This window comes from Zootoca vivipara, chromosome 3, assembly GCF_965207765.1.
Source record: "Zootoca vivipara chromosome 3, rZooViv2.hap1.1, whole genome shotgun sequence".
NCBI lineage: Eukaryota > Metazoa > Chordata > Lepidosauria > Squamata > Lacertidae > Zootoca > Zootoca vivipara.
In genome coordinates, this window is record NC_142586.1 from 81,952,812 (window position 1) to 81,968,855 (window position 16,044).

The 16,044-nt window shown below is 44.5% G+C and overlaps 1 protein-coding gene across 9 annotated transcripts in view; it reads left to right on the plus strand.

Moving 5' to 3' along the window:
* Positions 1-16,044, plus strand: part of LOC118081770 (uncharacterized) — a 47,294-nt gene that overhangs the window by 12,817 nt on the left and 18,433 nt on the right. For 7 of the 9 annotated variants that reach the window (XM_035108178.3, XM_035108174.3, XM_088667353.1 and 4 more), the window contains 17 exons: positions 415-603; positions 1,675-1,758; positions 2,386-2,504; positions 2,670-2,784; positions 2,884-2,970; positions 3,966-4,081; positions 5,067-5,154; positions 5,895-5,974; positions 7,181-7,274; positions 8,879-8,995; positions 9,599-9,861; positions 10,309-10,432; positions 11,769-11,996; positions 12,931-13,086; positions 13,475-13,692; positions 14,701-14,878; positions 15,174-15,320. In XM_035108178.3, the coding sequence (XP_034964069.3) occupies positions 415-603; positions 1,675-1,758; positions 2,386-2,504; positions 2,670-2,784; positions 2,884-2,970; positions 3,966-4,081; positions 5,067-5,154; positions 5,895-5,974; positions 7,181-7,274; positions 8,879-8,995; positions 9,599-9,861; positions 10,309-10,432; positions 11,769-11,996; positions 12,931-13,086; positions 13,475-13,692; positions 14,701-14,878; positions 15,174-15,320 (2,403 nt within the window). The remainder of the gene's footprint in view (positions 1-414; positions 604-1,674; positions 1,759-2,385; positions 2,505-2,669; positions 2,785-2,883; positions 2,971-3,965; positions 4,082-5,066; positions 5,155-5,894; positions 5,975-7,180; positions 7,275-8,878; positions 8,996-9,598; positions 9,862-10,308; positions 10,433-11,768; positions 11,997-12,930; positions 13,087-13,474; positions 13,693-14,700; positions 14,879-15,173; positions 15,321-16,044) is intronic. The other 2 variants (XM_035108177.3, XM_088667351.1) reach the window with 1 other exon arrangement.

The following is a 16,044-nucleotide window of genomic DNA, read 5'->3' on the forward strand; positions in this document are numbered from 1 at the left end:
AAGACTATCAGTGGCTACTAGCCACAATGCCTGGGTTCTAGCTCCATGGTCAGTGCCAGTATACCTCTGAATACCATTTGCTGGGAATCAGAGGTGGAGCTAGCTGCTCCGGCACCGGAAGTGGTGCACATGCTGTGCACCCGGGGGCAGGGCGAGCATCCCAGGGGGACATGTCGAGCAGCCCAGGGGGCCTCACGGCAGTGTCACCTCCCCTCAGGGATGACACCTGGGGCGGCCCGCACCCACCGCACCCCCCTTCCTCCGCCAGTGCTGGGAATCACAAGTGAGGAAAGCACTGATATACTCAGGTTATGCTTGCAGGCTTCTCACAGGCGACTGTTCAAACAGGATGTTGGACATCATCCTGATCCAGCAGGGCTCTTCGTGCGCTCTTATGTTCTTTCCCATCCATAGATGGGTGACCAGCTTATTGTCCAGTCAAACTCCAGTGCTGAGATAGCGAGGCGACTACAAACCCTGCGCGAACAGTGGCAACTGCTGAAGCAGATGGCAGCAAATCAGAGCAAAGCAGTGAGCGGACTCAGAAACTTACAAGAGTTCAACCAGAAAGCTGAGCGACTAGAAGCTTGGATCAGGCAGAAGGTATGTCCCAAAGCAGGGTCCAACCCTCAGTTCCCCATGTTTTTGCAGCATGTATAATATATATGTATGCTGCCCTGATCTCCCTTGGGATAGAAAGGCAATGAATGGGTGAATAATAATGAGAGCTAGGGAAGAGATATGCATAGCCATAGGGAAGAGGAATTTACGTTTTGCCTGCAGATGCCGGACTCATATATGGAAGGATCTCCCCAGCTGGTCAGATTTTTCTGAAATCCACCTATGGAATTAACTCAATAGATTACATTTTAAAAAGAAAGCATTCAAAAAATCTGCTAAGGTTTTGGAGCAAAGGTCAGAAAGATTTGGACAGTAGTTGGTTATGGCAGATTGGGAGCTAAGGTAGTCATTTCCCCATGGCATCTATAGTTTGCTTTCTCCCCTGTCTGCTGACTGCACTGGCCATCTAATAGCAATTTTCATGTGCTATTGTCTTCGCCCCCAAATTCCATTCTATAACAAGACGTTCTAAATTCCTAGAAATCCTAAATCTTTAAAAGAGGGAAACAACCCTGAATACAAAAATAGAAGCAAGATTAATTGATTTTCATAATTTCATCTCCATTTGGCCCTTGGGACTCTTGCTTGCCTAGATGGAGAGAGTTAGAGGGGCATATGTAGAATCCTCTGCCTTTGCATGGCTGGAATGTAGCCTATTGTACAAAGGTTAGAATGACACCTATGGCTCTGCCCACCTTTGCCTCTAGTCCTGCCTAGGAGGGAATATTGCCTTTGGAGTGAAAATGGCTCCCCGCTCCTAGTCTACAAGTTGGATTCTAACTGTGTATTCTGAAGCAAAACCAAACCACTCCACTTGCATCTCTTAGAAATGGGATGAAATTGTAACACTGTAGTCCAGGCATCCCCAAACTGCAGCCCTCCAGATGTTTTGGCCTACAACTCCCATGATCCCTAGCTAACAGGACCAGTGGTCAGGTATGATGGGGATTGTAATCCAAAAACATCTGGAGGGCCGAAGTTTGGGGATACCTGCTGTAGTCCCTGTGCCTTCAATATCTCATATATTCTAACCATTTCTATCTGCCCCTCTAGGAAGAGAAACCTTTGCTAACTGCCCTGCTGCAAGAGAATGCAGACAAGATTCAGCTTACCCGACGCATCCTTGACTTGAAACAGGTGACAGTCTTACTGACAGTCGTGTGGGATTCTCTTCTCTGTACAGTGTTGGGGGGGGGGAATGGTTCTGACAGTGCTGTTTTACCTGGGGTGGTTGCAGTTAGGCTTTGCATCCTACCTCAGAAGATATAAATGGCATTATAGTTCATACCTAGGTCCTATTGGGGTAGCAAGAGGGTAGCCTGGTGCAGTCCTTCATCACATTTTGCAGCTGCCATCTGCAAGAACAGAAAGGTGCCACTGCAAAGATTTTGTCTCTTGTCTGTATGTACTGGATAGTACTACTGTTTTCTCAGCCCTCCATCCCCTCCTCCCTGCAATTTGGGAATAATAATTCTTGGCCTGCATCACAGTTGTTGCAAGGATTGCTGAGATAATGTATGAGAAGTACTTGGAACACCTGAAAGCAATGTAAAAAAAAATGTTGATGCTTAATTATTATCAGGAGCTCCTAAGCTCCCTTCGAAAATAACTTCTGAGTACAAGGTTTATTCTGCTGGGGCTCAGTTGGCAATGCCAGTAGCGGTTAGCTTCTTATGAGGTCATACTTTTATAGAAAGTAAGTTTATGTTATCCCTCTTCTCCCCCGCCTCTCCTCCCCTTTTCTCTCTCTCTCATCCAACTTAGGAGGAGCAGCAGTTCCAGGCCCTGCATGAGGAAATGAACAGCCTGGCTCACAAACTTGAGAAGCAGGGGAAGAGCGAGAGCAGGAGCATTATGGCACGGCGGAAGCATCTCAATAAAATGTGAGCTAGAGCAGGAGCTGGTGGGGGAAGAGAGATGGGGCATAACCAGCATTAGGATGGGCTATGGAATCATCTGACTGCATTTGCTTTACTTTAACTGTCAAGGATGTGCTGGCTAAGCTACTTCCCCATTCCTAAGATCCTTCTGCCCGTCTTACCTTCCAGGTGGCTGCGTCTCCAGGGGACACTGAAGGAACACCATGAGACCCTGCAGCTGGCTCTGGAAGCAGCTGCCTTTGTCCAGCAAGCAGAAGTGCTCATTGGGGCCATCCATGCAAAGGTAGGTTCTAGAGCAGCTTCTAAGAGGAGGTGGTGGGCGCTTTCTATGAACTGCATTGCTGCTTTTCTCGGGGCTTAACGCCTGTTGTTTCTGTTGTAGCGGAGGAATCTCTGTGGAGTGGGGAAACAGAGGGAACCTGAAACCAGCCCAGACCTGGATGTCAGGGATATAGCTAGTCAGGTCATGGTAAGTTGGACAATGCCCAGGAACATGACTTGGAGCCCCTCCAGATGCCCTATTTATTAAGCATTCATCTTGAGTTGCTTACATAGAGGTCAGAGTATATTCAGTCTTCATTGAGCAATGATTCTGATTTGTTTGTGGGGTGGTTATACAACAATGAGCAGCTGTCCTGCATTCATCCTGGTGTGTTGATACATATTCATGTTAGCCATTTGTTCATCCCACACTTTTCAGTGCATTTTCCTGTCACTTTCCAAACTACAGAAAGTCTTGATTCTTTTAAAAAATGGATTTGTGCTAGGGCAACAGAGTGCTTTGATCGACTTTAATTGCACAAAACCAAATTTCTGGTATGTGCTTGAATCCCTTCCGCAAAATAGTGACAGTCTAGTGGGACGCTTAAAGAAGATTGGGGCGGGCGGGCAAAGGTTGTTTTTTTTTAAAGATTTGTAGGCATGTCCATTTCCCCCTTAGTTTAGAGAGCAACTTGTCATCCTGTAAAAAATGAACTAAGCAAGATGGCCTGGACTAAAAAACTGATATCCAGCTGAAGTACCAACATCTGGTATATGTCCTACCCCCCCTCCACTGCTGGAGTGATTGTATCCAAAGTGAGGTGCTCATGCTGGTATTCTGAAAGAAGCTCGGTTTTCAGCAGAAGCTCCTGAATGCCGAGGAATGATCCACAAGAAAGGGAGTCGAATCCTGCATTGCCACGCGTTTGCTGCTGAAAGTCTAATTCAGCATCTTCTTTGGAGGCAGTCTGTAGATTAGATATGCACAACTTGTCAGCCATTAGGATACATGGTAGCCCACCAGGGACTGAGCAAACCACTTGGTTTTAGGGAACCAGGGGCTGCTGGTCACATTGCTGATATGCTACATGATATGTATAGCTAGTGAGGTGCATTTATCTTGATGGGTCAGGTTAATTTAAGTCAAGTGACCAGTTGTCACTGCTGCTCATTCATTCATTGCCAGCCTTTTTTGCCACCCAGATGCTGGATGTGACCGTGTCCCAGTTGACAAGCCTCCATCCCAGCCTAGTAGCACGAGTCTCTCTCAAGCATCAAGATGTGAAGGAGAGCTGGACCCAGCTCCAGCAGTTATTGAGGTATTTCCTGAATGCCTAATTTTTGTCTCTCTGCATGAGGTGGATCCTGAGCTGGTTAGTGATTATATTTAGCAAATGTCTCTAATTTGGGCATGCCAGAGCCATTGTTGACAATACTACTACCATCTTGTGTTTTGCTGTGCCTTTAACAGGAGTGTGGCATACAGAAGCTAAGCAGACAAGAGTGTAGTGTACCCTGAAAAGCTTTGCATGCTACTGATATTAGATGCACAGGAGCAAGGCTGCTAGGAAAAGGTGGCAACCCTGACAATGTTTTTCCCTTATTTCATTCTTTTGGAACAATGTACTACGGTATGCATGGTAGTTTAATCACATTTTTTTGAGGTTGTAGGCCTTCAGGCAATGCATTTGTTTAGATTTTTAAGTTATGAATAAGCCTAAGCCTATATGTGTGGGTGCTGAGGGTGGCATCTATTTCTCTCTACCAGTCAAGGCAAAAGACAGTTTAGGAAGTAAAGGGAAGTCCCCTCTTTTGCTTACCATCAACACTTACTTGCTGTCTTCCTTGATGTGAGTAACTTGAGGAAACTTTCACCCAAAGCTAATGTGGACTCTGGAGTCTGATGGCCTCTGCTCCAGCAACAAGGCTAAGCCAGCAGCTCTGTGACTATCAATGTAACTTCAGGATGCTCTACCCAAGACATTCCTCTCTCAACAAAAGCTGAAAGCATAATGAAAGCTGAAAGCATAATGGGTCAGAATAAGACAACCTGAGAAAGCTGAAAACAGTTGGGTTAGGTACATAAGCCCAAGATACTCTACCCTGGAATACTGAGTGTTGAGCTGCTCTGTACTCATTTGGCTTGAGAACCAAATGAGGTTCTTCAAGGATGTCTGCATTTATTCTGTGGTGATTATCAGCTCTCACTTTTGCCCTTTTCTGTTCCCTACTCTAACAGTTTTCTTTGTTTTTTCACTCTCTGCTTTCCCTCACTCCTATTGCCCCACTACTGGCTTCGACCAGGAGATCAATTGATTCCCCAAATCGTGAGCAAGTGAAGATGATGCCCAGCAGTGCAGGGAGAGAGGCTGGAGGAAAAGCTGTATGGGAGGTAAGAAAAGTATTCAAGATAACACCTCAAGATCTCCTTGGTACTGTGCATAGATGACCAGCCTCAAAGCATCCTTCATTTGTAAGGCATGTCTCATGGGTAAAAATTACCTCTGGAGAAAATGTTCCATGCGTGGATGCATGGCGACAGGCAAGACTACTCTGTCAATCTCAGGTGGCCACACTTGGGCCAGAACTGGTGGCTCAAGTGTCTCAGCAGACAAGGAGGGTCTCTATAGCCTTCTCACCTGTAACCTTCTCGTCATAACAAGGTGGTGCTTAAAGGCCCAAGCCAGTGCAATTAATTTTTATGGTGAGGAAAAGCAGAGATGAGTGCTATGGTACTCTCTCGCCCAGAATTAGTAAAGAAGACCACTGGTGATTGCTGCTAAGCAGTGGCCTGTTTGCTTTATCAATATCCCAGAACACACTTCATGCTACTTAAGTTTTTTTGCCTCAGCCAAGCTCTAACACAAGAATGTTGCAGCTGGCAAAGGTGGGGAAGAGGAAGAGGATGGTGAGTGGCAAATTCATCCCCCTTTCTCCCACAAGGTGGCACCTGGGAAGAATGCAAAATGCTTGGCATTGGGCCAAGAGCTGGATTAAGACAGGTCTCTAGGAACTGGTTCCAAAATTTTGGAGCCACTTTAGAGTTCAGTCAAGGTCCTGCCCAGAGTCACAGCCAGTCTTACCTCTCAGGATTCTGAGCAAAATATATTCTTATTCTTCTTTTAATCCTAGATATGGAAGGACATCCAAAGAAGCCAAGAGGGCAACACAGACTCACCAGGCAAGGAGGCCATCACCAGTGACAGCAGGAGGTATTGGCACACACAGTGCTTTCTTGGGAGAAGAAAGCTGGGGGAAAGCTGTGTGGGAAGTGGTGAGGAGAAACTGGGACTGGGGAAGGTAGAAGTTGCTTACTGGGATCTGCTTTGTTGCTTAGCAACAATTCACTATGGGAAAGAATTTATCTCTTACTCCTAGCAGTTGAACAGGTTGGGGGGTCGGTCCCTGTGGTCTTGGCACTAAGCCCAGCCTCATTATGGGTAGATGCTGAGAGCTCCACAGAAAAACAGTGAAGCTGTGAGGTTGAGCCCAGCACTCAGTGGCTTCTAGTTGAATCTAAGTGGCACCTGCAACAAAATGCTCCATTCAGCGTTCCAGTCAGTCATGCCCCCTTCCATTCAATTTTTCCTGGTTTTCTATCACTCTCTTCGGTTGTCAGCATTCCATGGCCACTGAGCATGCTCAGTCCTCATTTTGCTGGGTGTGTGTGTGTGTGTGTGTGTGTGTGTGTATGTACACTTATGTAAACCTCGAGGTTCTCCTGAGCCTGCTGGTACTTCCCCATTGAGCATGGATGCTTTAGTTACATTAGGACCTGCACTGAGAGAATCGAGTTCACTATTGGTTATAGAATGCAAACTGCCTTCACTTCAAATAACAAAGAATCATGTGCTATCTTAAAGACTCCCACATTTATTATAGCAGAAGCTGTCATAACAGATTTGTCAGGTTGGAATTCAATGTTGCACTATTATGAACATTCCATCTGCGCAAGCATTTCTGGAGGAGATAATCCCTCCCTCTCCTAAAGGGCTGTCACATGGAAGATTAGGCAAGTTTGTTATCTCCTGCTCTGGAGGGTAGGATTTGAACCAATGGCTTCAACTAACAAGGAAGATTCCAACTAAAAATCAGAAAGAACTTTCTGGCAGTAAGAGCAGTTCAACAGTGGAACAGACTACTCAGGAGGTGGTGAGCCCTCCTTCCTTGGAGGTTTTTAAGCTTAGGTGAATCCCACCCAGTATTTAAAGTGCAAATAATACCCGCAACAGAGTAATATGGCTACACTTCTGAAAAGCCATTAAAATGTGTAGTGTTTTAGGGTGATCTCAATATGTATGAATGAATGCTTGCTCTCTTTCTATCTCTCTGTGGTGTTTAAATAGCTGTTTCATGTGTACTTGATGTGGCAGTTATCAAGCAATGAATTGGAATATATATATGTCTGTCTTCTACAGGAGGAGGAAGAAGCTTCTCTGGCATTCAAATCCCTTGAAGGACCTGCCCCAGCAGGAGGCACAACTTCAGGACTTCTGCCAGGTTGCTGATGGGGTAATGTCTCTCTGCAAGCTTCACCAAATCCCCAAGTCTTTGTCATTCTGCAGCCCACATAGATTTCCTTACCGTGGTAGTAATTCTGGCTTCCCTTGGGCTGCTGGTAGGCTGCCACTTTGCTGAAGAACAGGCCTAGTCTACAAGTGCAGCTGAATGAGGTGGTTATCAGAAATCAAAAGCAAAACGTTGACAAATTTATTTTTATACCTTGAGTTAATGAAGAGGAATCTTGAGGTTCAAATAACCCAGTATTTAAGCCTGTTTGTAGAATTAAAGTGTGTTTCAGTTAGGACTGTTGTGGGTGGTAAGAAGAAGCGAGGCCTGAGAGAGGCCTGTTCACCAGGGATGCTCCCAATTCCTCCCCAGCCTAGGGTTGCTACCTTGGGGGGGGTGATTTCAGCCACCCCTCATGCTGAAGTGACTTCAAAGCAATCCATTATAATCTATTGCAGCCTGACAGGAGGGCCCCTTTGAATTTGGCGCGCGCACACACACACACACACACACACACGAATTTGTAAACCTGTCTGTGCTTGGCTACCCAGAGCTTAAATACATGACCTTTCACACACGCTTTCAAGCACATGCATTTGGAGAGGATCCCTAACTTGGGAGAGAGGGGGGGAAAGACCTGAAATACAGGACAATACTGTATCAATACAGGACATAGCATCTTACATTGAAATACAGGACTATCCTGTATTATACAGGACAGGTGGCAACCCCTAGCCCAGCCTGACAAAGAGATTTCGTTTATTTTTTGCATTTCTCTCCCATCTTGTTCTCCAATGAATTCAAGATGGTATTTATAGTTCTCCCTCTCCTCATTTAATCCCCACAGCAACACTTTGAGGTAGGTTAGGCTGAGAGGCAGTGACTGCCCACAATCACCCTGTGAGCTTCTTGCCTGAGTGGGGATTTGAACTCTGGTCTCCCAGGTCCTACTCTGATCTCCAACCACTACACCACACTGGATCTGTTAATACCTCCCTAACAGGGACAATGGCTTCTACTCTTAGAATATATCTGAGGAGGGAACTGAACAAGTGGGGGCTATGGCTCAGTGATGGAGTGCATGCTTTTCATTCTGAAGATCCTAAATTCAGTCCCTAGCATCTCCAGTTAAAAGGCTCTCTGGTAAAAGGGCTAGAAAAGACACCTCAGACCCTGTAATTCAGCTGCCTATCACTAGATAAAACTGGAGTAGATGGTCCAGCAGTCTGACATCGCTTCAGTCAGATTCATATATTTGAATTTTATTTATACCCAAAAAAATGTATCCTGCTTTTCCCCTTCAAAAAGTTAGTGCAACTTGCAATGTTTAAAAAAGGCATAAAAATAGCAACCCATCATTAAAACATAATTACCAGGTTAAAAGCAGCACCTAAGGGCCAAAACTAATCACCAATAAATCAAAACATGAAGTAACAAACAGAATCAAAAACTTGTTAAAGAGAACTGCTTTCATTTGCTGTCCGAACACATATAGAGAGGATGATAAGTGAACACCCTGGGCAAAGAGTTCCACATATGCAGAACCACCACAGTGGGAGCCCTTTTATTCATAAGTCTTAATGGCATGTGTGTGTTGTACATCTTAGGAGCTACACAGTTGGAGTCCTCAGGTGGAAGATGCCCTTGATGAACTGGAGGATCTATGGGAGGAACTGAGAAGGCGGCACCAAGAGAATGGCGTGGCCCTAAGGGAGATTGATACAGTGAGTAGTGGCTGCCACTGGAAAGGGTGTCTCATCCTTCCCTTTTGTAAACATGGTGTGCCAGCTTTTCACATCCTGCGATCTCATGGCACTGCGTGTTTCTCCACCCTTGCTGGCAACAGCCAAATGATGCAGAGTGGAGGCAAATGAAATCTACGCCATCGTCAGATGAGACAAATTATGCTAGATATTAAAAAATGTTTGGGGTGGAAGGGGATGAGACAGCTGCTGTTCTTGGCAGCTGCTCTATGTTGTGGGTAACATGTCGTCTCAGCCTTACTCATAAGACCCTAACAATTCTAATATTTGTAGCTCTATCCCTGACAGAGGTTACATTTCCTGTTCAGTTGGATTGCTTGCCTGTCACCCATGCACTGAAAAGTTTAGCCATAGGGAACAGATTATTTGTGGGTTAGTGTTCAGTTTTCTCCCACAGTTAATTTGAACCTTGAGATTAGGATACACACTCTTATTTATTTAAGAAAGTCGTTTGCCAGATTTCAGAGTGAAGGCCTTCTCTTGCAGAGGACAGTGCGCAATCACTTTCTTGTCATACTCAGGCTGTGGGGCTGCCTTCCTCATGCCACTCCTTTCTGTTTGCAGGCTCTGCGGTTGGTTGGGGAGATAGAAGAGGCTGAGTGTTGGCTAGAAACTGTGCTAGGCTTGCTCTATGAGCCAGCAGCAGCAGCAGCAGCGAACCTTGATGACCTCCATGGGGACCTAGAGAAGGTTGGCACCCTGGAGAACCAATTGGAGGCGTGGCATATTAAGCTTCGAGCCCTGCAGGAGGAAATGAAAATGGACTCCCCCTCGGAACACACAGCAGCCGCAATGATTCATAGAAAGATGGAACGAGTGAAGGAAAAGTGAGTTCTCGGGAACAAAAGAGTGTTCTCTGTATGGAGGTGGTGTAGGAAGGAGACTTGGCAGAAGAATGGTTTCAAAGGAATAGATGCAGGCAACCAAGGAGGAGGAGAGAGCCAGGGTTGTTGTTCTTTAAGTTTCCCTTGTCGTACGAGCATAGGAAGCTGCTTTCTGCTGAGTCAGACCATTGGTCCATCTTGCCCAGTATTGTCTTCACGCTATATAAGCAGCAGTTCTCTGGGATTTCAGACAAAGATGCTGGGGATTGAACCTAGGTCCCTCTGCATGCAGAGCAGATGTTCTACCACTGAGCTGCAGCCCATGCCATTCTAGACCTATCATTCCCATCAGCTTTGTCTGTCCAAATGGAAGTTGCGTATGTTTAGGCAGCAGGTAGTATTGCTCTCATGAAATATGCTTTTAGGAAGATGTCATGGTTTCCTTCCTAGGTTTGCCTGTGTGCAGGAGGCTCTCCGGCGCCGAACATCAGACTTGAAAGATGCCCTGGTTTTAACCAAGTTCTTGCAGAATGTGCATATGGAAGAAATGCTGAGTCACAAGAACCAAGTACGGGTGAGAAGCAGAGAAGATGTGGGCCAGGGAAGGGAAGAATGAGGTGATGTGCAGAGGTGTGGTCTGAATTCCATCCGGTCATAGGAACATAGGAAGCTGCCTTATAGTGAGTCAGGCCATTGGCCTGCCCAGCTCACTACTGACCATGCTGACTGGCAGCAACTCTCCGGGGTTTCAGATAGGGAGTCTCTCCCAGCCTGGAGGTGCAAGGGATTGAACCTGGGACCTTTTATGTGGAAAGGAGATGCACTGCCACGGAACTACAACACTTCCCCAGAAGGGTCAGAGTTCAACAATAACAAGCAAGGGGGGTTCTCTCTTTATGTTTAGTTTGAACAATGAGGGAGCATGGCGCTGAAGGGACACAGATGTCCATAAAAGTCCCTTGTGCTGCATTGTATCTAAGTCAGGCATCCCCAAACTGCGGCCCTCCAAATGTTTTGGCCTACAACTCCCATTATCCCTAGCTAACAGGACCAGTGGTCAGGGATGATGGGAATTGTAGTCCAAAACATCTGGAGGGCCGAAGATTGGGGATGCCTGATCTAAGTGGTCAGATTAGTGACACAGGAACAGTTTGTGTGACTTTCCTGTTTTGGTTCACATGATTTCAGTATGGTATGCCACCCAAATTACTGCGGATAGTAATGGCCCTATACAGCTGAGTTCTGTCACAATCCTAGCTCTGGCCACATTTAGTCATGAAACCCCTAACTATAATGCCACAAATTGCAATTCTTGACACTGTTGGTGAATTGGCTATTGCTGCTTATTGAGGCCTGATCTTACTGATATCCACTGGCAAGTATCTGGGCCTTCAGCGAGGTGGCAGAAATTAGCTTCCCATCTAAACATACTCGGGACTTAAGATCAGTGTTGGAAATTGAAGACACTTTTATTTCAGTTTGCTTTTAATTTATAAACCTAGTTTCATTGCTGCCAGTTTTTAATACATAACATCTTTTACATATGCTGATATTAGGTCTTCTTTAGTTTGAAATGTTGGTTATATCACATGTTCTTTGTTGCTGCTTTTAGAAATTGGGTGTTGGCTCTGAGTTTTATATTATTAGTAGATTGCATGGTTTTATTTATGATTTTGATGTACGTTGTGGTAGATACAATTAGTAGTAGAACAAAGATTTAACCAAATCTATTATCATTATTAATATTAATATTGAGTGGTTTTAGTCAAGACTCTATCTTGAAGTTTCACTTTCCTTCCCTGTAAAGTAGGAATCATGGCAATTTGCTCAGAAGACTTCTGTGAGAGAATTAACAGGGTGGCCTGTCTAGATTGGTACCCAATATTATTCATGTACTTGTTTTGCTTTAGGCAGTGCCGGACCAGCTAGGCTCCCAAAAGCCTCTGCAGCTCCTCATAGCCCAGAGTGCTCAACAGCTGAGCAGTGAGGACATGAGCAGGTCACTGGAGGAATTGCAAGAAGCAGTGGACATGCTGAACAGTGTCATGAAGGAGCGCGAGCGGGCCATGGAGGCAGTGACCAAGACAGAGAACCTGAAGTGCTTTGAGCAGGCCTTCACAAGTGTGGAGGAAACTAAGGTAAGAGAAGGTTAAGAGGGGCTGCGTGCTAGAAAAATCACTCTTCCCTAGTGGTTAGAGGTGGAAAGCCTGAACCACTCCATCCTTCAGTGTTGGTTATTGCATTTGGGCAAGAAGCTACAAAATCTATCTTCTTGTTTCTTTTCTTTTTTTAATTTTAAAATTCGATCTTTATTCAAAAAAGATTTAAGAGATTACAAAAACACACACACACACACAAAAATAAATATAACAACATAAATACACACTTAAGCCACTCAACATAAATTAATAAAGAAATTAAACCAAAAATAATTGAAACTTATTGGGCAAATTAAGTCATTTAAACAATAAACAATATCAAATTAACAAAACATGACAAATCCCCAAACAAATTTATAAAATATAAACATGTAAACATAAAATCTATTCGTTATAGTTTAAAATTGACTTCCAATCGCTAATATGTTGTTTCCCTTACTATAATCACATAACTTGCTTTACCTCTTATTGCTTTAGTATCCTAGACTGATTAATTAATTATTTCATCTTTCTATATATATGTATATTCCTATGTGTTTTCTTAATCAAAACAAATCACTAGCTCCGTTTCTATACCTTCTTTTTAAAAATACACTTCAACATATTTCCATTCTGCTTTTGTTCTCTGTTTTGGTATATTCCTAATTGCCGCCGTCATTCTTGCCAAGTTCATAAATTCTACTAACTTCATTTGCCACTCCTGGATTGTTGGTATTTCTATCCCTTTCCATTTTTGAGCTATCAATAGTCTCGCCGCTGCATCTATCTTCTTGTTTCATAGAGGTGGACTGACCGCCTATTAAATGCTACCAGCACTACTCTTTTGCAGTTCCAACTTTGGTTTGGTTGTCCAAGCAGCCTATAGCACAGAGAACTGTTTCTCAGCGTTGCCTTTCTTTTTTCAATTTTTCAGCTGGCCTGGGTCACCTCACGTATCGAGACAATGAGGAACAAAGCAGAAACACTGGCTCAGGACATAATGCAGGCAGAGAGAAGCTTTGCCACAGTGAAGAGTGAGGTAGATCTTCTGGAGCTGCAGGGGCTCACAAAAAGGCAGAAAGAGATAGAGGTGAGATCAAAAGGTGATTTGAGGGCTTGTACCAAGCACCCCATATAACCAGTGTTTGCTCATGGCAATGTTGGAGAAATGCTAAATTAGGCATTACATACACCTTGGAAGGCATTACATACACCAGCACCATTATAAATTGCAGGTTGAGATTGTTATGCAGGTTCAGGTGTGATCGTCGGTTCTGAGCTCTCATTTTTTTAAATGGGTCAGCATAGATCTGATGTTTGATGATACTGCCCTGTTGTTTGTTTGGCTTCCTAAAGCCAGTTGGGAGTCTCATGCTTGTTTTTAAATTGGGCAAGCATTTACTATTGGGAAGGAGCCAGGAGTTCCCCATTTGAAAGCCCTTTTGCTAGCCTGAATCCTGCTGTCTTGTATTTCATAGAGTGAAATTTCTAGCCTGGAAGGGGACATGGAGAAATTAGAGAGGACCTTCATTGAGCTGGAAGATTGCTCTCTGACTGAAATGCCAAATGAGTCCAGAAGAATCGGTGAAACATTGGAGGCTTGGAAAGATCTGCAAAAGCTGGTGTTGGGAAATGCAGTTCATGGACAGCAAGCTGCTCATTTGCGGCAATTCTTCAGAGCTTATTTAGCCATTATGTAAGTCATTAGACCTTAGTGGACTCTTCCTGTCCCTTGAAAGTTTGGTTTGCAATGTCTGACTTACCCATTTGTGATATTAAGCCCCCATCTGGAAGCACCCCTTGTTTTCAATTCCGCTTGGGGAACTATCCATTTTATCTACTTTGAAGTCAGTCCAGCAAGCTTGAGTCTCAGCATCAATTCTAACTCCCGTTCACACACCTGGATGGGGTGGAAGTGATGTTTGGGACCTTGCAGGGGTACCTGCGCAACCACGTGGTTGCTCCCACTGGTGCAGCTGTGAAAGGCTGAGCTTACTGCTGTCCCAGCCCAGCACCATCCAGGCAAGTGGCAGCAAGGCCTGCATTGAAAGGGCAGCTCCACCCCACCAAATATGCTCTTACTGAAATTGGATGCAACTTCAGTGTAGCACATCACAACTTATCTTGCATTTATTTTGGTGCAGTTACACATGCCCTGGATGTTGTGATTTAGCTGCAGATTTCCTGAGTATTTACTCCTCTTTGCTCACACATTTGCCAAGACTGGTGATTTGCTTGTGAGATGTAACACCAACTTTTCCATGGAAGGGCTTAGTGTGTAGATTGTTTTGCCACAATGGAAGCAGCCCTTAGTGCAGGCATCCTCAAACCCGGCCCTCCAGATGTTTTTGGACTACAATCCCCATCATCCCTGACCACTGGTCCTGAGTTTGGGGGTGCCTGCCTTAGTGGTTAACAAAGAGAGAGAAAAACTATTTTTACTGGGACACACCTTTTTAATACTGCTTTAAAAGCTCTGGGGAAATGGTATATATCTTAACTGTATGCCACTACTTGAAAGACAGAGCTGTCTAGAGGCTGAAACAACTTGATGCAGAATAGGTTTTCATTGGGATTCTTCCAGGTTTCTCTATCAGTTGGTAAGTACCCTGATCTGTAGCTTTGTTGGAAGGGTAGAGGATAAACTGAGGTGCAGTTTTCCTCTGGCATATTCATAGCTGCTCCTCCTTCCTTGACTCTCCAGCTCCTGGACAGAAGATACTCGGGCACAGATATTCTCTGAGACTATGAGTACCCATGGTCTCTCAGAAGCTCAGTGGGAAGACCTGGAAAGTAACATGGAGACTAAGTTCAAGGAGTTTGAGGAGCTGGCAGCAGTTGGATGGAAACTGGTAGCTGAGGAGCACAGCTTGAGTGAGACAGTAAGTGTGGCAGGCCATGATATGCAAGCTTCCTACATGCCTGCAGCATCCTTTGGGGAACAACCTCCCATCCCACCTCACTTCCCTTTTCCTTCTTTTGCCATCACTGCTTTTGGAAGGGAGGAGGCAAAGCATCTCATCAGGTGGGTGGGAGCTAGACAGTTGTCCCAATTGTTTGTTATCCTGAGGAATGGCCCTGTCTGAGAGCCGTACCTAGAAGAGAAAAGAGAGGAATTAATCATGTGGCCTTTTTTCCTCCTTTCATTTCTTTCTCAGTTTTGTTCTGTCTTTTTAGATAAAGGAGCGAATGGAGGAGCTGCAAAGCATGCTGGGATGGGTGATGGTGCGCTGGAGAGCACAGAGTTCCCAGAAGGACCCTGGCAGTAAGAGTGATGGCAGGGAGACTCAGAATGGCACGCTGAACATGACTGAGCACTGCCAAGTTAGTATGCAGCCCCTGAGTGCCAATACTAGAGCTAAACTTTAAAAATAGCTTGGCCTGCACTGTGTGTTTATTGTAGAATAGCTATGCTTTGTTCACTCATTTTATGGGGCATCTGCACAAAGTTATAAACAAAACACCCCCTTTTATGTTTTCTCTCTTTAGCTTCCTTCCTCCACCACCACCACCCCCGAGCTTAGAAATCTGTCTTATTTTAAACTTGGTGGAATACCTACACACTTTCCCCATGTGTATATTATCTATCTTGTTGCTATTCTGCCTCATAAAGACCTGTGTTGTTGTTTTTTGCATAAATTTTTATTTGCTTTTCTATTTTATCATATCATCAACACATACTATGTTACAGTCAGACACAGAATAACAAGAAAAGAAAATAACATTTGAAACAAAAACAAATGTTATTTTCTTGTTATTCTGTGTCTGACTGTAACATAGTATGTGTTGATGATATGATAAAATAGAAAAGCAAATAAAAATTTATGCAAAAAACAACAACACAGGTCTTTATGAGGCAGAATGTTACCTATCATAGGAAAGAAAGAAATTTTTGATTCGTGGAGAAAAGACCTAAGCAAGTTCATCTGGCTAGGGAAAAAAGCGAGAATACAATATAAATTATTAACAGACAGCAAGGAGAGAGGTGGCTGGGGGGTCCCGGATCTCAGACTATATTATGCCTCCGCATGTTTTTGCTGGATGAGGG